This window comes from Malus domestica, chromosome 10, assembly GCF_042453785.1.
Source record: "Malus domestica chromosome 10, GDT2T_hap1".
Taxonomy (NCBI): domain Eukaryota; kingdom Viridiplantae; phylum Streptophyta; class Magnoliopsida; order Rosales; family Rosaceae; genus Malus; species Malus domestica.
The window spans coordinates 6,634,249-6,657,766 of record NC_091670.1 but is presented as its reverse complement, the minus strand read 5'-3'; the positions used below and the strand labels follow the sequence as shown (position 1 = coordinate 6,657,766).

Sequence of the window (23,518 nt, the reverse complement as noted above, 5' to 3'; positions counted from 1 at the left end):
CCGACACCATGGTGTGTTGGAAGCTACTTGTTTTCATAGGGTAAAGGGATGGATTGGAACCTCCTTGTGTCCTATGGACAAGAACAGGCACTGAGACTAGTTTTTTTGCAACAGCTAAAAGGGTGGAATGGTATCTTCTTAGTGACATATGGATAGAAGGGTGAGATAGGTTGCACCATGAATAGGTTCACGAGAAACATATGTCTTGGTGCAGGAAAAGAGAAGATATAAATATGTCTTGTGTGGATGGGTTGTTGTAGAGTTAGGTTATTGTTGTAAATAAGGTGTTGGAAATTATCTCATTTGCTTTTCCAATGTGAGACCACTCCAAATAATAATCGTGGACATTGATGCTCCCAAGTAGACCAAAGTCTCCATTATCGAAGAGTTTCTATGAGCCTTGTGGACGTCCATAACCGTCCACACCTCAACTCATCTAACAAGACCATGAAACCATATATCTTGGGTCATGTGAGCTTGATAGGTGTTAGGTTTAAAGGGATGTGTTTGACATGGTGTTATATATTTTACTGTTTGGCCTAACATGAGAATTTAACTTACGTAAATGCTTGCTAAACTATTAGTTTTGCCACGTTTCCAAAAAAAAAAAAAAATTATTAGTTTTGCCACTAAATTTGCATAATATAATCGAGATCCACATGGGGCAATAAAACCGTAAGGGTAATGGATGTTTAATGTGTTTGGGCCTATGCGTGCAATTTTTGGGTCCAACAGAGAGTATGAATCCCGCTGTCCTGCCAAACTCTTTTATTTAGGTTCAAAAGCCTTCAGGTTAGTCGCATCGGATGGTCCTTCTAAATCTTGATCGTGGAATCGGATTGCCTAAATGAATATGGTGAACAGAAATGGAGTTTAAAACCTTCGAGCCTAGAAAATGAAAACCAAGAGACTTTACACATGCATTATATGGAGTTGTGGTACTCTTTGTATTGCCAATTAATTTTATTATGAAAAACTATCAGAGCAGTTTAACCCATGTGTGAAGCGTAATGGTCACATGTGCTCTAAGTACCCAATTTTTGTTTTTCAAGTGTCTAGGTAGAAAATTTGCCACATGCTAAGAGGCATTGCAGTATCCATATTGTCGATTGATATTATGGTAAAACCTCAGCTTCATACTTATCAAGATAGAAGAATAGTGGGAGAAAAACTATCCTGATGTGCACCTAACAAAATGATGATTCAGTCCATCATGGATGCCCTGCAGCTGCTTGCTCAGACCCCTCTTCCATTGTACAGATTCTCTCGTCCCTGAAAACAGTATATACAACGGAAAAACCAAAAAATCGAGGGGGCTGCTCCGACCAGTTTAGTCGAGTTGCCCCTCATAACCTCCTCGTGTATGCTCAATCTGCTTCTCTGAAGAATGACGCGGCATCTAAATTCCAATGTCATAACCTGCACCGCGCATTGTTAAATCTTGAAAGCCAAAATGATCGAATATGGCATTCATCACAAGGTGAAGTGAGGCAGCAACATTGGAATCAAATAAACTGGATAACTGATGACCGATCATAATTTGTAAAACATTGAAATTTTAAGACAACAAACGGTACAAATTTGGAATCAATATTCGGTTTCCAGCACGCCATCAATAAGCCCGAATTCCATAGCCTGCAATTTAAAAAAAATAAAAATAAAATAAAATAAAATAAAGGGGAGGTTAATAAGCTGGATAGATAGATATGTAGTGCTGGAGTATTACTAGCGGCTGGAAATTGAAAAATTAATTTGGTTAAAAGAAGTTTATCGTAGTTCTGGGGTCGCAGAATTAGCAACATTACCTCGGAAACAGATAAGAAACGATCCCTCTCAGTGTACTGTTGCACTTTCTCTAGAGATTGCCCAGTAAACGCAACATACATTTTGTCGACTTTCTGCATCAAATACATCAGGACACAAGACCAAATTAAAAGACTTAATGTGGAGCAGATGGCACTCATAAATTTGATGAATAAAGCACAAAGAAATAGCTCTAAGGGAAACTAAGTACATGTTAAACACAGTATTGACAGAACCCTAAATCTTGATTTCCTAGAACTCGAAAAGCAATAATCACAAATGCAAAGTCTTTCAAACATTAAAAGGAGATTCCCAGTGGATGAGGACCCCGCCCATGCAGGGTCTGAGTAGTACGTATTTTCTCAAAGGTCCAGAGAATGCCCTTTTAGTTTTTGGAGCAGTAAGTGTTATTAGCGATGTTCCTTCATTGTATGTGATTCTCCTCACAATAGATCCACGCTACTTCAAAATGGTGATTATGGCTGTATTATCTACCACTAACTGCCCCCAGATAACCAAGGTTTGTCTGTCACTAAATGAAGACTAAACTAATGGCACAGTGAATTTATACATAACAACCCAACCTCGAACAGGGCTGAACCTAAATTTAAGTTGTCCTGGTATCACTGTGAGACAACAGCTCTCAACATCCGCATTCAAATTGTAATTCTCTAAAATACCACATCAAAAAGAGATTTCCTTGGACACCAAGGTTTGTCTGTCATTAAATGAAGTTGCAACTCATGCAGTGAATTTATTTGCAACAACCCAGTCCCAAATAGGGTTGAATCTAATTCCAGTTTCCCTAGTAGCCCTGTGCGGCAGCAGGTCTCAACAAGCCTTCAATTTGTAAAAGTCTATAAGCCATCAACTTTGACTTGATCAGAAAAATTATATAACAAAATTGATTATTCTGCTCACAGTTTGATTTAAATCAATTAGGCTGCAACACTAATATATGATCACCAGAAAGATTTTCAAGAATACAACTAAGGGAGAAGAGACTGACATGGCGAGTTTGAACTGCTTCATTCACTTGGCGCCTCACATCTTCCACGTGGCCCTACAATAAGACAATTCCAAATCAATCCACGGATATAAAATAAAATGGATCACGTAGTAATTAGTATATAAAAAATTATTTTAATTTTACGGAAAATAATTAACAAAGAATCTGAGAATTTGAAACTAATATCGTTAATTTCTCAGACAATATCAATTTGTTGCGTTATACATGGAAAAATCAACCACAAAGACATGAACTAATGTATTACTATAAAAATTCATGCAGTTATGATTGCAGGAGAAAATAGGGCAAGAAACAAAAAAGACTATAAAAACTAGATTAAGTAACAAATAGGTTATGAGATTATTAGGTCATTTACAACAGAAAGTCAAATCTGAGACCTTCGATGGTTCAAGGATGTAACATAGTACAGAGGTATTTAAAAAGATCAAATACAAAAACTAAACAAGAAGTTATCTTCTCACGGTAGTATTTCTTCTTCATACTTGTATTTATTTTTTTGTTGGAGACCTTCACAGTTCCAAAAAATACATTGACGTTTAGGTAGTACGATAATTTTTGGTCAAACTCACATCACACCTTTAGTATTGAGACCATCATACTTAATCAAACGCTTGGTAGAACCAATAATGAGATAATACAAAATTCAGCATTTCCATCATCATCTAAGGGCCTACTGAAGCCACCAAATTTTCTATCATCTCAAGCAAATGCAAGGATCAAAAAGAACATTTAACAATTTTCAAAGGCATTAGTTCTAGGACTAAGAAATAACATGCTTCATGGTTATAATATCAATCAGAATTGGAACATAAGAAAAATGGAACCTTAGGACACAATGCATATACGATTCTAAGGGAGTTTATAATATGAAAACATTTTACTCAAACTTCAATTTAAAAGTTAAAACAAATATATATTCACTCTTTTTCCTGATCAGTACAAATAAACTGAAAAGAAATGTAATCAAGTTCCATTTTCTGGCATGTCCTTGCTAAAAATTAGTGGAATGATGGAAATGCTATATAGAATCCTAATCCAACCTAACATAGCTGTTCCAAATTCTATATTCTTAAATGCATGCGCTGTGGAATCATGAAAATGTGAAAAGTGTTTTACTTGTAATCTAGAATCCTTGAATCCTTGAATCCTAGAATCAACCTTCAGAAAAATGTTTTACATGAAATGTATGCATTATGGAATGGTGGAAATGTTAAAAATGTTTTACAAGTAATCTATAATCCTAAAATCCAACCTGCCGAAATGCCAGGTTAAAATAACCAAGTTCCAGCATCTATGTCCTTGCAATATTAGTGGAATGATGCAAATGCAAGGATTGAAAAAAATATTTAGGCTATGTTTGGGTGGGGATTTCCAAGTCCCAAAGGATCGAGATGAAGTTGGTAAGGATGGATCATAAAATGTTTAGGAGGGATTAGAAAAATACCACATGAGCATTCCAAATCCTTCTCATGTAACTGCTCGATGAGATTTGAGATTTCTATATCATTATATTCATTACCAAACTTTGATTTTTAAATGATACTACAGAATTAATTAACATATGGTACAAAAAGAAGTTAGGTCTTTCCTCCATACCCAAAACTGATAACAGCACAAGATAGGAAAGACACCTAAAAGAATAGACCATCAAAATACAATTCACTTTTACTTCTTGTCATATAGCCCATTAATTCACATCCTCCTACCCTCTTATAAGCATCTTCTTAATAACAAAATAGGCAAGCTATCCAAAAAAAAGTTGATTCATACCCCACATCCACTCTGTGGTTGGTGTATCATGATTCGTGCATTTGGCATCGCATAGCGCATTCCTTTTTCTCCCCCAGCAAGAAGAAGTGCTCCTTGGCTTGCAGCTACTCCGAAACATACTGTTCCTACCTTAGGTTTGATCTGATAACATAAAAAAATCATTTAATGCAAACAGAACATAATTGATAAATAAAACTATTTCTTGTTTGGTGCAATCGAGCTATGGTTATAATTTTGTCTTGGTTTTTCTTTGTGTTTTTGTTTGCCTGATTATTACTTAGTTAGGTTTATCTTGTTAAAGACAACGCAAACTTAATCAGAATGACGAATTTTAAAGTTAGTTCAAATGCTATTTGAGCCCTATCACCTCCTCAAGGCTACTGTGACAACAATCTAAACCGTAAATTCAATATAGGAGTTTGATGACAAATTGATGATGTAACAAATAGAAATGAATGAAAATGCAATAAAGAAGAGAGCAAATGTTCTGTTTTGGTCCGCTCTCATGTCTTCTGTTTCTAATTAATTTAGACTTATTCCTTTCTCAACTATCTGCTGGCATTGGAAGTCATTTTAGAAGGGATTTGATTCCCTCTTTCATTTCTCTTATTTCTTACTAGCATATGGGCACACACAAAGTGTGTGAGAAAATTTTTTATTTTTGTTTTTGAAATATAAGGAGAGAGGAAGAGAGTGATAGAGAATGTGGGAGTGGGATTTTTTTTTTTTTAATTAGAGATATGTTAGGATTACATGTAGGTGAGGCTTTAAAAAAAACAGCAAAATTTGGTTGTGTGAAATTACATTTATGCCCCATATTTCTTATTCATTTTTTTTAATTAGAGGGTTAAACTGGTAATTTCATAGGGTTTTGGTTAACAATGAGTGTTTTATTAATTAGGTAGAGATACTGGTGTACTTTAACACTCCTTTTTCTATGTTTTTTTTATTGTCTCTGTTGCAATACAATTTTCTTTATCCACAACAAAGTGCAAAGAAATGTGATAAAAATTTGGAAGAAAAAAAGAGAAAGATGACAAAGCTTCATGACATTACCCAAGACATGCAGTCATAAATTGCCAAAACAGAGTATGTACTCCCACCAGGGCAGTTCAAATACACCTGAAATGATACAGGACAAAGTCACAATCTCTGAAAGAAACCGACTTTGACATGTTATTACTTTAGCCATGCTGAATCAATTGAAAGGGGGGCGGAGGGGAGAAGGGGAGAAAGTGTAAGTACACACCAGTATATCTGAATTCTCATCAATAGTAGCCAAAGTCACAAGCTGGGATATGACTCGTTGTGCCACCGCTGAAGTGACTGGCTGCCCAATGAAGATTATACGGTTCCTGAATAATACAGATGAGAGATCCAATGGTCCACCTGGGGTCATCACAGCTGGGAGTATGGGTGGATTCCCTTTTTTGGCTTCTATTGCACCATAACTAAAAAAATTCACAAACTTATAATCCTATCTAAAGATAATGGAATACATCATTCAACATACTACGCATGAGTAGAATTCAAGAGCCTTGAAGGACAGAGACTGATAGAATTATTTTCCATTGAAATTCTAACAAGTTTAAAAAACGTATCATGCCCCAGTTAAAAAAGTTTTTGGCCCTAACCTATTTTCATCAATTCATCCTCAGTTATCAATATCATTGAATAAATATATGCATTCGTTTCCAAGGGACTTTGCATAACTTGTGACCCGATGGATGTAAAAACAAAAAGCCATTTCAACCTATTTTGATTCATAAAGGAACAGAAACACAGAGTGTGTGCAGGCAAAATTGGGGTGTGCAAAAATCATCTCCCAAGATAAAACTACCTTATGAATACAATATAATGTGAAAATCAATACAAATATAGTCTGAAAACGCACTTTAAATCAAATCGAAAAGAAAATTCTATCAATTATGCAAAAGGGCACGAGTTATAGACCTTGTACTGGTATCACCAAAATCGTTGCCGTCAAGCTTTAGAGGTGACCCACAAGTTCTACTTGATAATCCTGGAAACAGCAATACGTTTAGAATTTAATCTAGTCTGCAAAACTGAATATAAACTCCAAATAAATAGCCAAATGCAAGTAATTATTGAATAAATGACCGAAATCACGGATTAAGCTCAAACATTGAACAATTGGGTCTCTTACTCTATGGAAATAATGTAATTAGTAAAAAGAAATTACCACTAGTTGCTAAAGAATCGCCGTACGGAGTGTGCAAGGCAGAGACTGTGGACTTGGGCGTCGAATTTCTGCACCACCACCACAAAACATGAACAAACAACAGACAAATACATCATCATATAAAATGAAAACTGTAAAAATTGAAAAATTGAAAGATAATCCTCTGCATTTGTTCGTACCTGAGACTGAGAGGCAACAAAGGAAGAGATGTTGAGTTACTACTGCGGCAAGAACCCAATGAAAAGCTCAGCCTCGGAGGGGCTGAGAAACCTGCTAATGCTACCATTTCAACTCCCTCAGAGAGACGCAGAGAGCGCGAGCAGATTAGGAGGATTTAGGAGGAGCACATATGTGGGCTGTACGGCTCGGCCCATTAAAAATGAAACAGTAATAATCCTGTTTACTGGTTCCGTTGACTAGGCAGCCAAGTGTGTGTGTGTGTATATATATATATATATATATTTTTTTTTTTTTTTGAATAAACGATACATTGAATTTTAATGTCAGTCGAGCATATATTGAATTTTAATGCAAGATATTCCACCTGTTACTAAATTCATACTATTTTTTGCACTTTCATCAAAATTCTAACCTTGAAGATTTTTTGAGCTTCTCAATGCATTGCCACTAAGTACTACACTTTAGCTGTATTATTCTTTCACTTGTAAGTTAGAAGTTTTAAATTACCTTCCGTACATGGTAAGTTCAATCCTAAATTATTTTGGCAGACTCATAGTGTGGCTAAGATGGGTCAATGTTATTTGTTGATTTTTCCCCTAAACTTGTAAGTCATTGCTAATTTTCACCCCTTTAACTTTTATTCAGCCAATTACCCTCATAAGACCATCTCAAAACTTTCCCTAATATTCATGTCTTTTAAGTCCATCGTAGTCTTGAGTGTGTCCTTTGATTTCTCCGTAATCAACAATGTCTCAATCAAAATATCAAATATGTTCTTCTCAATGTGCATGACGTCAAACTAATATTCCAACTCGAATAAAATACTATTCCTTGTCCAGTTTAATTCTTCAGCATTCCACTTCCTCTTCTTGTCTTTATTACCACGATGCTTACCAAACATGTGAGAAACAATATAATCTAATTGGTCTAGTATGTTCTCGCCTGAGAAATCTCTCAGACTATTTCTCATCTCTCGATGACCCCATGAATGATTCATAGGTAAATAGCGACGGTATCCAATATGACAATACTTCTCAGCTTGGTGTACGATCCATCCTCATTACATATTGAACATGTCAACTTACCGTGAGTGCTCCAACTTGATAAATTTCCATAAGCAAGAAAATCATTGATGGTCCATATCACAGCTGCACCCAAATTAAAAGTACATGCAGCCATCTTATCATAAGTTTGAACGCTATTTTCCCATAATTCCTTAAGCTCATTTATTAATGGACGCAAATATACATCAATCTCATTTCCAGATGCATTACGTCCAGGAATTAACAAGGTGAGAAAAGAGAATGGCTTTTTCATACATTTCCATGGGGGCAAATTATACGGAAACAAAACAACTGGCCACATACTATAAGGCTTGCTCATATCCGAAAAATGATTAAACCCATCAGTTGCAAGACCTAATCTAACATTTAGTGGGTCTCGAGCAAAATCAGGGTACATTGTGTCAAACTTTTTCCAAGCAATAGTCTGCTAGATGCCTCATTGTGTTCACATCATTGACTCTTTTATCCTTGTGCCACCTCATGTCTTTGCTCGTACATCTTGACATGAACAACCTTTGCAACCTTGGTTTAAGTGGAAAATACCGCAATACTTTTCTCGGAACTTTCTTTCTTTGCTCATAAGCATAGCCTTATATTCTTTATAAAACAATGCACAGTTGTAGTTACAAGCATGAATATTTTCATACCCTGATCCAAGACTTCTCAATATCTTCTTGTACTCATAGAATGATTTAGGAACGTGGTTGGGTTGGAGACACATCTTCATCATTACTAACATCTTATCAACTGCCTTGTCAATCATATGGTTGTCAACTTTGTTGTGAATTAATTCCACAACGTAGGTCAAAACTGTATATTCATTGCATCCAAGGTATAGTTCCATTTAAGCTTCACAAAGCAATTTCTCATAATTATTAAAATCTACCCTATGAGCATTAGTCACCTCACCATTCCACAATGTATCTTGATAACTCATTGTATCTTGATCATCATCATTATCATCGAATATTTGAAATGCATCCTAAATCATATTGATCATGTTGCCATTAGGATTACTAGTCGGCTCGTCATTCGTAAATCCTGAAGTTTGTCCTTGCACTTGATGGATTCGCTCCCTATGATATATCCATGTATCATAATTCATATCCATACCGGAATTCAACATATGAAGATGAACATCTTCAACATAATGAAAAAATATGTTATGACAAACTTTACAAGGACATGATACTCATGAGTATTCACAATATGAGGTAGAACAAAGCATTTAACTCTTTAAGCTCTAATTACTAGTTAGTAACTTAATATGGTTAGTCTCACCATCACCAATTTTATCCTTCTACGTCTACACTCATCCCCTACTCTTGAAAGATAAACACATAATGATCAAGTTGAAATCACTTGTTAACATAGTTGATGTGCTACAGATGGATTGCTGAGATATAGGCTTAAACATGTTTATGATACATTCTACAACTCCTGACAACGGTTACTTTCACAGTTAATAATTTATTATGATAAGGTTTATGCCTAATGTTAAATGTTACAACTTTTCTCTACTACAATCAATTTCACTTGCTGATAATCAATTTTTGCAATGCAAGTCGACCGGCATATACTTGCCAGTTGATTAGCCGAATGTCAAACATGTTTAAAGTGACTAATTTCCCTTTATTTGTTTGTTACATTTGACAAATATCTTGGTTGATAAATAGGTCATGACCTAGCTCTAAGAATCAAAGCTACAACAACTACAATAGTTGTGCAGATTTCATGAAAATGTTCTAAACAAACAACATTAAGAAAACAAGAAGGAAAATCTTCTACAATCATCCACCAAATAACAATCATGAGCACTACACGGAACCAACACCATCGGGAAATTTTAAAGCTAGTTACTAGACAAGATAATGATCAAAACTATAAATACTGAAACTGATAAGGGTTCGATCAAATAAGTAAAATAATAAAACTTTAAGGGTGCGTTTGTTGCACTGGACTATTTCAGACTGGACTAACTTCAAGGATTAAGCTGGACTGCCTTAGACTAGACTAAGCTAGACTAACTTAATGAAGCATTTTGTGCAGATTCGGACTAAGAAGCAGGATAATTTAAAAAAAAATCCATGATATATAAAAAAATATTTTAGTTGCTTCAACTTCAATTTCAACCAAATATTCATGTTATTCATGTAAAACATTTCATCTTCTCCATGTTCAAAGTATGTTTGTGTCACTCAAATACTGTATTTAATCCAACCTTTTTCTTCTTCTGGCAATTGTCACCAGTGCCATCTACCATAATAAAAATTTCAAAATTCTTGAGATTTCAAAACCAGAAATTGATAATTTGCTTCACATTTAAACAAAAACCCATCCACAGCAAAGCAACCCATCACAAATTTTCCCAAAAAAAAATCAAATTTATAAATGTGGGTTTTGTGAATAAGGAAATATACCAACAAGAACAAATAATAAAAAAGCCATATATTAGATCTAGTAAAAACATATACATACATATATGTGTGGGAAAATACACACACACACACAAACCTAGAAAACGGTGCTTTCTATAATTTCAGCTTAAATTAGAAAGAACCACCATTGCAAACACCATTAAACCAAACAAAACATATTCAAAAATCTGAAATTCATATTATATTACCAAAAAAGGCCAACGATAGCTGATTTCTAATTTGGGATTTGGGAGAATAAAATCTTGGATTTTAGGGTTACAAGTTTAGAAATTGCCATAGTTTATTCAAACAAAAGTTCATGTACATAACCTAAAACAAAATTAAGATAAGGTAAGACCTTACCCAATTGTAGCCACCAAGTTAGATGCAAGTATATGGGTGTTGAGGAGAGTGATTTAGGGTAGTAAGGCAAATCATAGTGCAATGGGAAAAAAAAAAGGTGCGATCTGTGAGAGATGAAGGGGAGATGGGTGGTCGCCGATGATGGCAACCACCGGAGCACAAAAGAGGGAGATGAAAGGGTGGGGCGAAAAATGACGAAGTGAGAGTGGACTCTCTTTGTTCTGAAAAAAAAAGGAAGGTGGACTCTCTCTATGGAAGATTAAAAGAGAGCTTCAATTATTTTATTTTAAGTTTGAATATTTGGCTTTTATGAATAATTTTTTATATATAATCAGTGAGGCATCTTTAGCCTCACATTTGAGTATGTCATATTATTTAATATTATGTGACGCATTCTACAATTCGTCTAAACTTTCACTTAGGTGGTAAAATTTCCTGCCCATTTATATGTGGCGAATCTGAAAGTTATATGTGATGCATACAATCTAAAAAACCATCCTGGTCCTGCGAAAGTTTTTATATGACACTTTCTAAAATCTTCTAACTTATTCTCGTAACATATGACGAATTTCTGGACGCCACCACAAATTTCATCAAATATTCTTTGTTTTCTTGTAGTGAAATGAAACAAGACACAATAATTACGAGGATCATCTACAGTCAGTACGACTGGAGTACGTCTTCGAAGCAGCAAGGGTGCTTTCCATTTATAATCTGAAATAATAGGAATACAAAAATAACTCTCTATTCTCTCCTCTCTTCTTCCTTTTTTTTCTCTCTTCCTTCCGTTTCTCTTCTATGTCGAGTCTTTCATCACCCCTCTTTATTTCCTATGTATGTTTTCATTTTATAGGCAAAAAATTACTGTAGCAAAATTATTCACTTTACAAACTTTCCTCAAATGAATAGTGAAAATACTATGCATGAATAGTAATCCATCTGATTTTTCTTTGAATGAATAGTAACAAACTATTCATGTGGGCCATCCACATATTATATTACAACACTCCCCTTAGATATGAGATACTTTTACTTTCGACCTTAATGATATGAGATACTTTTGCTCTTGAAGATAACGGTAGAAGATTAGAAGATTTTGATACTAACGTAAAACTTCTCAATCAAAATTATTTTCTTTCTGAGGAAATGAGTTGAGTAGTTTGAGTGACTTAGTTGAAGAGGTATTCTCGGAGAAGAAGAAAGTAGAGCATTTTGAGATGCTTTGTTGAAGATGTATTCTCGAAGATGAAGAAGAGTTAGGCATTCTTGCAGGTCTGCTTTGCCATGGAGGATGGATGTTGACATATATAGGGATTTAAGCAAGTAGTGGTGTTGTTCTTATACTCTTGTCGGTAATAGTGGTGTAATTGGAACTGTAAAATTCACGCGTTTCAACTTTGTCAGTGATCTTTGACAAAGTTGCCCATGATATTCAAAAAGCTGAGATTGCGTTTGAAAAGTGCCAACGAACTTTATTAAGGAAAATTTGACTTTTGAAATGGGAGAGCGGTGTCTCTTTGATTTTTGAACAAGTAACCCTATTGCCTCTTCTTTTATAAAGGCATCAATTATGTTCAAAAACACACTCAGAAAGTCGCTGCTAGTAGATAATTTTCCTTTTTATATTTTTGATATTTCAATTTATCTGACCTCATTTTCCTTCATCATTTCTCAAAATAGCTTTCCCTGACCATCGTTTCAATTTGAATGTTGTAGAAAATGCAGATATGTCTCCTCAAGACAATATATGACACTCATTCTTCTTATCTGCTAATGGTTCTCTTACGGTTGAGGACTCTTTGATGAAGAATGACATAATCGCTACAGTAGTAGCTAAGAATCTTCTTACTCCCAAGGATAGAATGATACTTTCAAAATGGTCCGATGAATTGGCTATTCAAGACTCTTTGACTTTTAGCGTTCAATGTGCTAGTTCTGTATCCAACATGGGCCAAGTGTACTTACTCGAACTCGCCAAGTTGAATCATTGATGACTAAGGTGGCAAGTTTTAGACAAGAAATTAGAGGGCTCAAGCACGAAAATAGAGAGTTGCACATGCTTGTAAATAATTACTTAATGAGTATGAAAAGAAAGCTTAACCAACTGTAGGAATCCGATAGTCGGATTCAAAGTAACCATCAGATGTTTATGGCTCTATTACAAAGGCACTCACTGCCCCCACCGTTTGGAGTTCTTCCAAGTATTGAGGCTCCAAATAATCAACCCTGGTGCTTCTTCTTTCTGGAGTTTCGCCAAGTACTGAGGCGTCACATGATCAATCTCCAATGTCTCCCCCTTCTAGGGTTCTGCCAAACATTGAGGCTTCACATGAGCAACTTTTGTGAAAGCTCATTCTTGTTTGATTGTTTTAACTCATGTGTGTACACATGTTTATAATTTCTTGGAGATATCAATAAATAAACTTTATTTCATTCAGTATATTGTGCTAAATACAATAAAGCATATACTTCACTAAGATACGGTACTTCTGGATCAAATATCAATTCATCTTTTCCCTCACGAATATAAATGATCATTCTTTGTGTCTAAATATTGGTTAATTATTTGAGTGTCCAACTCATGATCTTCAATCCATATGATCATTTAATATCATAAACATCATGGATACGATTCGTGTTGGCACATTGTTCGATCTACAGCTCGTGACAATATTCCTTTCAACACCTTATAATCTTTCTAGACTCTTTAGGAGTCCTAATCTAATATCATTAACTCTTGCAAGAGATTTTAGTATGTTGCAACAATATCATAATAATAGTACTTACTAAGGCAATTTATATCATCCATTGGTATTGAGTACATAATTTATGTTTTATCCTTCGAGGGCTTACTTTAAGCCATTTGAATCCTTCATGGATTTTCTACACTTCATGACACATTACCCTTTTAGAATTTATATAAAGCAATTTGCTCTCATGTATACTTGAAGGATTTACTTATGAATATATGATGTAGACGACTCACAAACCTTTCGTATGTAATTCTCCATTCATATGAACTCGTTTATGGGAGTATAATTTCAGGTTTCAATTAGTAATCTTGTGTCATATCATGTTGGTGTATTTTACTGCATTACAAATGCTCATATGTAACCTTCTGGATTCAACATCATTTGACGATTTGTACTACATATTTTTCCACGTTCTTAATAAATTGTAATGGAATTTCCTTTCTCCATCTTTTGCCAATAATTTTTCCTTTCATCGATGAAAAAAAAAAGAACGAGACTCAATATCAACATAGCTCATTAATGAATTTAGTAGCTACTTGTAAAGAAACCAAAATTACCATTGGTTATCATCAATTCATGATCCCATATTCTCATTGCATGCGCATGCAGAAAGGCTTTTTATTTCTTTGGATATCCATTGCCTTTTCAATGACATTACACTATCTCTTCCAGGATAGTCATAGTTTAGAAAATGCAGATCATAACATCCTCTTGAGCGTTATAGAGCTTGGATTTTAATCTCCACTTCCGGGAGTTGAGTCATTGGAACCTATATGTCTATTATGCTTTATGCATGAGACATCAACATTTCCATGTCCGTGGATTGTCCTTTCTGGGACGTGTATCCATGCTGCGACTGTCATGCTTTGAGCATGCAACAATTATGCTTCGAGAATGCAATGGTTCAATAGTGTCATATTCTTTTTTCTTTCGAATGACTTAATCTTTTGAGTCTGAGGGTCTGTCATGCTTCAAGTGTGTAACAGATAAATCATTTGCTGCTACATTGGTTTTGTCCAACAGGGACATCAATTCTTGTAGGTGGTGAGTCAAAACCAACATAAATTCCCAATATGCAATGATGCCTCATTTTAGTACGTTGTGATAATGCAATAGGCACATAAATAACACAACCAAAAACTTACAAATGTGTACTGTTTGGCTGGTGCCTAAATACGAGTTGTACTAAGAAGTATTGATGGTTGGTAACAGGTCTCAACCGAACTATTAATGCATCATGTAAAATGGCATGTCTCCATGTAGAAAACTTGGCAATTTTGTTTTCATAAGCAGAGCGCATGTAATCAATTTCATCCGCTTAATAAATGCTTCTGCTAAACCATTTTGAGTATGGATATGAGAAACATGGTGTTCAACATCAATGCCCATTGACATGCAATAATCATCAAAATTTTGAGTTGTAAACTCTCTAATAAATATACATGGATTATATCATCATTTACATGATTCAAGGAACTTCTGGTCCTTATTTAATAGTCTGTGGACTAAGACTCTTATGTCCTTTATTACAATTAAGTTGTGGCACTGCGACACTTCAAAATTATGATACTCATCAAGGAACTTCATGTCTGATCTTGAGGATCAAGGGACTTCATGCCCGATCTTTTTATATGATAGAACGGGTCCAATCATTTTATATAATGTGAATCAAGAAACTGTAGGTTCTAATCTGATCAAGGAACTTCGGGTCTTGTTTATACTCATTGTAACAAAAAGAAGTACAATAAATAAATTAAAGCAATAGACGGTAATTCCATCAATTGTAAATAAATTGCTTTTAAATAAATAAAGATTGTGACAATGACTCTAATTCAGCATCATTCACATAAATAAATCAAAAGTATTAGACCATTTTTTTATTATTTATCTTTCTTCTTTTCAGAATGGTGGTGGTGCTATCAACTTCCCACTATCAACATTATTATTATTTTTTCTTATGGTGCAACCAAAACCGCACATTTCCAAACTTTTTTTCACATGGTGCCTGAAGCACCAGTCTTAAACCCAGGGCCAGCTGGGTTGCTGTGGAGTCGCACAAATCTAATTCAATCCAATAGGCTACCAGAGACTGTCATCGTTCTTGCATGGCCTAGAGAACACGACATTGTGAAGCAAAAGCCTCCTTGCAGGGACATAGATGCCAACAGGGTTGACACAGGCACAAGAGAGGAAGGCCTGTGTGGAGTCAGTTCTACCATCACCATCTCAGACAACTAAGTATTCATGGAAGTCCTCGAGATCAGAAAAAAGGACGCAATTTGAGTTTCCAAGTCTGATGAGATTCTTCTGAATCTCTAGAAACCATATGTTAGGTACAAGTTTTCTCATCTCATGACAACTACAGGTTATTGTAAATTTCAATTCTCATCGGAATTCGGTGGGACGCTTCTAGCACGGTGGGGGAGACGAAAAATAGATGAAAAAATGGACATACCTTTTATTATGCAAATAATGGAAGTCATATAACAAAATACATAGTTGCTTCAAGAAAATTAATACTATACAGATTTGAAGATGAAATGAAAAGATTTTCTTATCTGTGAGATTCCAACTGACAGTGGTGAGAGGTATGTAGTGCTTTTCCGGATTTATGGCTTTGTGCTTTCCACTAACACGAGAACTTCTCATGCTGATAACATGTTGTAAAATTGGCGGTGTGTGTACAATGGAATAAATGAAATAAGACACAATATTTACGAGGTTCCTCTACAATCAGTGTGATTGGAGTACGTCCTCGGGGCAGCATGGGTGTTTTCCATTTATAATATGAAATAATAGGAGTACAAAGATAACTCTCTCTATTTTCTTCTCTCTTCTTCCTCTCTTCTGTCTTCCTTCCGTTTCTCTTCTTTGCCGAGTCTTTCATCACCCCTCTTTCTTTCCTCTCTATGTTTTCATTTTATAGGCAAAAGATTACTGTATCTGTTGTAAACATTCCTAGTTTAAGTATGATTGTGTAAATCCTAGATAAGATTTGATTCTAGTTATCCTTTCCTATTACAACTTGTATTACTTGGAGGAGAAGGAATATCTTCTCTCCCTTTACTACTATAAATAAAGGCACAATGTAGGAGGGATAACAACACACACATTCCCCTACAATTCTACAAACACACATCTCTCTCCTCTCTCTCTCTGCCGCCGGCCCTACTCCCTCTGTCAGATAAAATAGACCACAACACGTTATCAGCACGCTCCTACCGCTGCGCTTAGGAATCAGACGTTGGAAATTTTTTCTGCATCAAACCTAGGGGTGGGTTCAAATAACCGAAAACCGAAAAAAACCGAAAACCAAACCGAACCGAGGCCGAAAAAAACCGAACCGAAACTGCCAAACCGAACCGAACCGAATCTGGTTGGTTCGGTTTCGGTTTTTAAGGTTCGGAAACCGAACCAAACCGAACCGAACCGAAAAGATATATATATTTAATTTTTTTTCAATATTATAAATACTTTAGTGATACAATTATAACAAGACATAACCTGTTACCAAGTTGGTTTGCTTGAAACTTTTCAAGCCCCTGCGCATGGGTTCGAATCCTCATGCCTCCAGGGTTTCAGAAAATTTTTTTAGGTTTTTTGAGCAATCAACAAACCTTTTAAACTTAAAATTAAATTTACTTAAAACCTGCTGCTGTGAGGAATCGAACCCCTTCCGTCCAGGGGGGATAATTCCTTCAAGCCAACTTGACTGTAGGCTTGTTGTTGCTATATCTGTACCAGTATATGATTTATAGGTATTCTAATCGCTAATGCTTTATAAAATTTGTTAAGTTTACAAACCCTAGCAGCCGTCACTCAAACACTCTCGCTCCTTCCTCAGTCTCTCTCTTCCTCATCCGCTGCTCTCTCTCCCTCATTCCTCAGTCTCTCTCTCCCTCCTTCCTCTCTTCCTCTCTTCAACTCTCCTTCCTCTCTTCCTCTTTCCAACGTGCCAAGTCCTCGTCGTCTCAGGTCTTATCTGCAATGCTTCCTTTCGTCGTTGCTGCTACCGCCATTGCTGCTCTGGCTCAGCCGTCAACGTTCACTTGGTCAGTTCTGGTTTTCTTGAATTTTATTGGGTTTTGAATGGTCGCATGTCGAGTTCTTGTGGAATTAGCAACTGGGATTCTGTTTTTTTTTTTTTTTAGTTTATAGCAAGTCCAGTCCAAGTTAGCTTATTTTATATATGGATACTTTGTTTTTGCTGGGATAATTAAGGATTAAATTTATAAATTAATACTATTTGTGGATACCCTTTCGTATAGATTAATCTAAAGTCATTATCTTTAATCCTGGCTCATTTTAGTCAACTCTTAATTTCAGAGATTTTGGTTTAGGAAAATTTTAAAGCTCATGAGCTGGGACTGCTTGCATGTGTTTGCTTATAGGCACATGAGAGTCTAATTTTTTGTTAATTTAGTTTAGCAATGTATTAACTTAAAATTAATACAGGGTATCCAAGGATTTATATGCCCCTGCTCTTGGTGGGATCATGCTGTCAATTGGAATCAAACTTTCGATTGATGATTTTGCTCTTGCATTCAAAAGGTAATATCTTTGTTCAGTGTTGTGTATATATTCTTCTTACTGTCATTTATTTATCCTGATCTGTCAGTGAGGTTTTGAGTGTGCTTCCAATACTCTTTACTTCTCATCTGTTGCAGACCTTTACCACTCTCTGTTGGGTTTATCGCGCAGTATGTGCTGAAACCGCTACTTGGGGTACTAATTGCAAACGCATCTGGCGTGCCGAGGATGTTCTACGCTGGCTTTGTTCTCACCGCTTGTGTCTCATGAATATTGAAAAACCGTCCTAGAGAGATGGAAACATGTCATATTTTCTATTTCTATCTTATGTTGTGGTTGTTTTGCATTTTTTGGAGGAAAAAAAAAAAAAAACCGAAAAAAAACCGAACCCGAACCGAAAAAAACCGAAAAAAATATGGGCCGAACCGAACCGAACCGAAATTTCGGTTTGGTTTCGGTTTTGGCAAAAAACCGAACCGAAAAGAACCGAACCCAGCCCTAATCAAACCAGTTCATCCATATCATCACGCAATCAGGTTCTTTCCAAACAACGGCTTTTAACTCGATATTTTGCAAGCCCTGATAGCATGAACATTCACCATGATGCATGACCCAACTTTACGTTTTACGTATTTTAGATTCTACGTAAATTGTGTATGCTTCATAATCAAAATTGCTACAATTATGTGAATTTGATATTTGTCATGAATTGAATCCTACATATGTACATGCATTGAAACTATTATTTGCATATGCATCAACGTAAATATGTGATTCATTAAAATTATACATGCATATAATATAAATGAATACAAAAAAAAAAAAAAAAAAAAAAAAAAAAACGAAAAATTTTTTTTTAGGGCTGCACACAGCAGCCCATTCCCCTCTTCTCACCCCGTGGGCCTGTAATCCCACCCGAGGGTTCTTGGCCTATATTTTTAGGCCCCGAGATTTTATTATTTAATTTTTTTTAAATAATATGGGTTTTTTTATATTTTCACCCACATTTTAATTTGGCCCCGAAGACCAAAAAAAAAAAAAAAAAAAAAAATTAATTCACTTATCATTATACAATATTTCTGCATATATTCTTTGCATATTTGTTTGCATATATATTTGTGTTTGCCTGCAGGAATATATGAACCTGAAGTTCATAATTACTTTGAAACCCGAAGTTTCTTATACACATGCCTTGTTTGAAAACCCGAAGTTTTCACTTAAATATATCACCCATGAAAACCCGAAGTTTTTCATGCAAAATTAAACCAATACATGTCTATTAGAACCTGTATGTTCTACTCCTATGTGAATGGATTGATTTTTCTCCATTACACTAACCACATCTTGTTCATCCATTTTGTGATAGGAACATGTCGAATTTGAACAAACTCGACTTCACCGCTTTGGAGGTTTCTGGAAGGAACTACCTCAAGTGGGTTCAAGATGTGAAGCTCCACCTCACTGCAAAGAACTTGCGTCCTGCTATTGAAGAAGCAACAGATAAACATGTTGGCGAGGCTGAAAAAGCCACTGCTATGATCTTCATCCGAAGACATATCCATGACGCTCTACAAACTGAGTACCTTGCTGAGGAGGATCCACGTGCATTATGGGTCGCTTTGGCTGATCGTTTCGATCACCAAAAGGACATATTCTTGCCTGAAGCAAGACACGACTGGCAGCACTTGCGCTTCCAAGACTTTAAGTCTGTGAATGAATATAATTCTGAAGTTTGTCGAATCCGATCACTTCTCAAGTTTTGCAATGAAACTTTGACTGAAGAAGATCTCCTGGAGAAGACCTACTCGACCTTCTCTGCTTCTAATATTGTCCTGCAGCAACAATATAGAGCTCAGAAGTTCACTAAGTTCTCGGATTTGATCTCTGTTTTACTTCTTGCTGAAAAGCAGAACCAGCTGTTGATGAAGAATCATCAAGCTCGACCTACTGGGGCTACTGCTGTGCCTGAAGCACATTATAGCACTAATCAGCACCCAAAACGCCAAAAGAGGCGTGGTAAGGGCGGCCAGAAGCCATCCCACCAAGGTCAACAGAGCCAAGGCCCATCCAATGGAGGAAACAAAGCCCAGAAACGCCCAAACCTCGCTCCCAAGGCCCCGAACTTCAAGAATAAGGGCAAAGCACCTGCCACAATAAATGACGATATGTGCTATCGTTGTGGTTCCAAGGACCATTGGTCCCGTATTTGCCGTGCTCCCAAGAAGGTTGTGGATGCATATCATTCTCGTCGTACGAAGTTTGAATCAAACTTCCTGCAAGTGGACGAACCGGAGACTACAAAGATGGAGGTTTCTGATTTTCAGGAGGATACCACTCCTATGGAAGATTAGAATCTTAGACATAGACTTATTTTTCAGTTAAAATAAGACAATTGGGGCCGAATTCCACCTTGTGGCCGAACCCCACCTTGTTTTTTGGTTGATTTTGAACAATTTTCCTTTATGTTTTGGATTATTAGTTGGCGATTTATTTTGGATATTAAGTTTTTTCCTTGAATAAATGAAATTATTTTGAATTGATACTTGTTTTTATAAACTTTTATGCATGTGACCGATTCAAATTAATTTTTCATTCTAGGTATGACTAGTGGGAAAGTTAGTTGTCTGGCAGATAGTGCAACCACGCATACTGTTTTGCGTGAACGCATCTATTTCACTAACTTCGTACCTAAGAATGCACCTCTGACAACCCTCTCAGGCCCATCCAACCTGATCGAAGGATACGGTAAGGCACGTATAATGTTGTCCAATGGTACAATCTTGACCATTGCTGAGGCACTCTATTCTCCACGTTCCGGAAGAACGTTACTAAGTTTCAAGGACATTAGAGATAACAATTACCACGCTGAAACCCACGTAGAAAACGGAGTTGAATTTCTGTGCGTAACTTCCTACGAATATGGCCAGAAGCGTATTCTAGAGAAGATGGAGCGTAACCCGAGTGGTCTGTATACTACGACCATACGCCCCATAGAATGCCACTATGTGGCCGGCCCTACCACAGGGACCGCGCACGAAATTACACTTTGGCATGATCGTTTGGGACATCCTGGACGAATAGCGATGCGCCGTATCCTCAAAACTTCACACGGGCATCCACTAACCCGAAGCTTAGGTTCGATCCATGAAATTGCATGCCAAACATGTTCTATGGGAAAGCTTATTACTAAGCCTTCTTATGACAAGATTCGTTCGAATCCTCCCATTTTTCTACAACGGATTCAGGGGGACATTTGTGGACCGATTCAACCTCCCTGCGGACCATTTAGATATTTTATGGTTTTGGTTGACGCTTCTACACGTTGGTCACACGTGTGCTTGTTGTCCACAAGGAACGCTGCATTCTCCAAACTGTTGGCTCAGGTTATCAAGCTCAGGGCTCACCACCCTGATTATCCGATCAAATCTATTCGATTGGATAATGCTGGAGAATTCACATCTAAAACTTTTGATGACTATTGCATGTCGGTTGGGGTTGAAGTTGAACATCCTGTACCCCATGTTCACACCCAGAACGGCCTGGCAGAGGCTTTCATTAAGCATTTACAAATGATTGCTCGATCGTTGGTCATACGTACCAAGCTCCCGATCGCTGCTTGGGGCCATGCAATATTGCACGCAGCAAAATTGGTCCGCCTGAGGCCTGTTGCGACACAACCATTTAGTGCCCTTCAGTTGGTCACCGGATGCAAACCCGACATATCGCATCTGCGCGTTTTTGGTTGTGCGGTCTATATGCCGATCTCGCCGCCCTTACGTACAAAAATGGGGCCTCAACGAAGGATGGGAATATATGTCGGATATGATTCTCCTTCGATTATTCGTTACTTAGAACCTTTGACAGGCGATCTGTTTACCGCTCGTTTCGCGGATTGTCACTTCTATGAGACAGTCTTCCCGTCGTTAGGGGGAGATAAGAACGTCAACGTTCCTAATGAACGACGCGAATTATCGTGGACGACTCCCACTTTGTCTCATTTAGATCCCCGCACCGCTCAGTCTGAAGCTGAAGTGCAGCGCATATTAGATCTCCAAAGCATAGCTCAGAGCATGCCAGATGCTTTCACCGATCTAGCGCGCGTGACAAGATCACATATTCCAGCTGCGAATACGCCTGCAAAGATGGATGTACCAAATGTACGACGGACTACCCTCCTGGAAGCCCGGGACGCCAATTCTGGTGATCCACGTACATTAGCGGCTAGCCAATCATCTGCCCCTACACAAAAGCGTGGCAGACCCCTTGGTTCAAAGGATTCACACCCCCGGAAGAGGAAAACCACGGCACAAGGTCCTGAAGAGCCTACCGTGAATCCGACTATCGCTTACTCATTTTACCCAACTCATGAGGAAATTCTAGATTATGGAAGCGTCCTTGAAGAGACGAATCCTCTTCCCGAGAATCGTGAGATTTTGGTCTATTATGCTAGCTTAGATGATGTGTGGCGTAGAAATGAGATGATTGTCGACGATGCATTAGCATTTGCAGTAGCTACTGAGATCATGTTGAGCGATGACATTGAACCGCGTTCCGTTGATGAATGTCGACGTAGAGCTGATTGGTCAAACTGGAAACAAGCAATCCAAGTCGAACTTGATTCACTTGCGAAACGTAAGGTGTTTGGACCTGTAGTTCCTGCTCCTCCACATGTGAAGCCCGTTGGCTACAAGTGGGTTTTCGTTCGGAAGCGTAATGAGAAGAACGAAATTGTGCGTTACAAAGCTCGTCTTGTAGCACAAGGTTTCTCACAACGCCCCGGGATTGACTATGACGAAACTTACTCACCCGTTATGGATGTGATTACTTTTCGATACCTTATCAGTTTGGTAGTTTCCGAAAAACTGGATATGCAGCTGATGGACGTAGTAACCGCGTATCTCTATGGGGATCTTGATACGGAAATTTATATGAAAGTTCCCGAAGGACTTACATTGACTGGTTCAAATATTTCCAAACCCCGGAACACGCTCTCAATTCGGCTGAGGCGTTCACTATACGGTTTGAAACAATCCGGAAGAATGTGGTATAACCGTTTAAGTGAGTATTTGACTAGTCAGGGATATGTGAATAACGAACTATGCCCTTGTGTGTTCATTAAGAAGTCACATTCCGGATTTGCGATTGTTGCAGTATATGTCGATGACATGAATCTCATCGGAACTCCTGAAGAGCTCGCGAGAACTGCTTCGCACCTGAAGTCGGAATTTGAGATGAAAGATCTAGGTAAGACTCGATACTGTCTCGGTCTCGAGATAGAGCATTGTTCGGATGGAATCCTAGTACATCAATCGAACTACACCCAGAAGGTGTTGCGCCGTTTTAATGAGGATAAAGCGAAGCCTTCGAGTACTCCTATGGTCGTTCGTACGCTAGATGCAAAGCGA

General features: G+C 37.1%; 2 protein-coding genes across 2 annotated transcripts; one reads left to right on the top strand and one right to left on the bottom strand.

Annotated features, from left to right (window-relative positions):
* Positions 1-1,499: 1,499 nt before the first annotated feature.
* LOC103444960 (ATP-dependent Clp protease proteolytic subunit 6, chloroplastic-like) lies at positions 1,500-7,224 on the bottom strand. The gene is made up of 9 exons (XM_029109488.2): positions 6,986-7,224; positions 6,807-6,874; positions 6,557-6,626; positions 5,853-6,054; positions 5,660-5,725; positions 4,604-4,744; positions 2,813-2,866; positions 1,806-1,898; positions 1,500-1,635 (listed from the first exon to the last, which is right to left on the bottom strand). Exons 1-9 carry the CDS (start codon positions 7,090-7,092, stop codon positions 1,588-1,590), a joined length of 849 nt encoding a protein of 282 aa, XP_028965321.1. The 5' UTR covers positions 7,093-7,224; the 3' UTR covers positions 1,500-1,587.
* Positions 7,225-17,399: 10,175 nt separating this feature from the next.
* LOC114827251 (probable sodium/metabolite cotransporter BASS3, chloroplastic) lies at positions 17,400-18,459 on the top strand. Its single transcript, XM_029108906.2, has 3 exons — positions 17,400-17,635; positions 18,039-18,134; positions 18,251-18,459. Exons 1-3 carry the CDS (start codon positions 17,571-17,573, stop codon positions 18,381-18,383), a joined length of 294 nt encoding a protein of 97 aa, XP_028964739.1. The 5' UTR covers positions 17,400-17,570; the 3' UTR covers positions 18,384-18,459.
* The last annotated feature ends 5,059 nt before the right edge of the window (positions 18,460-23,518 follow it).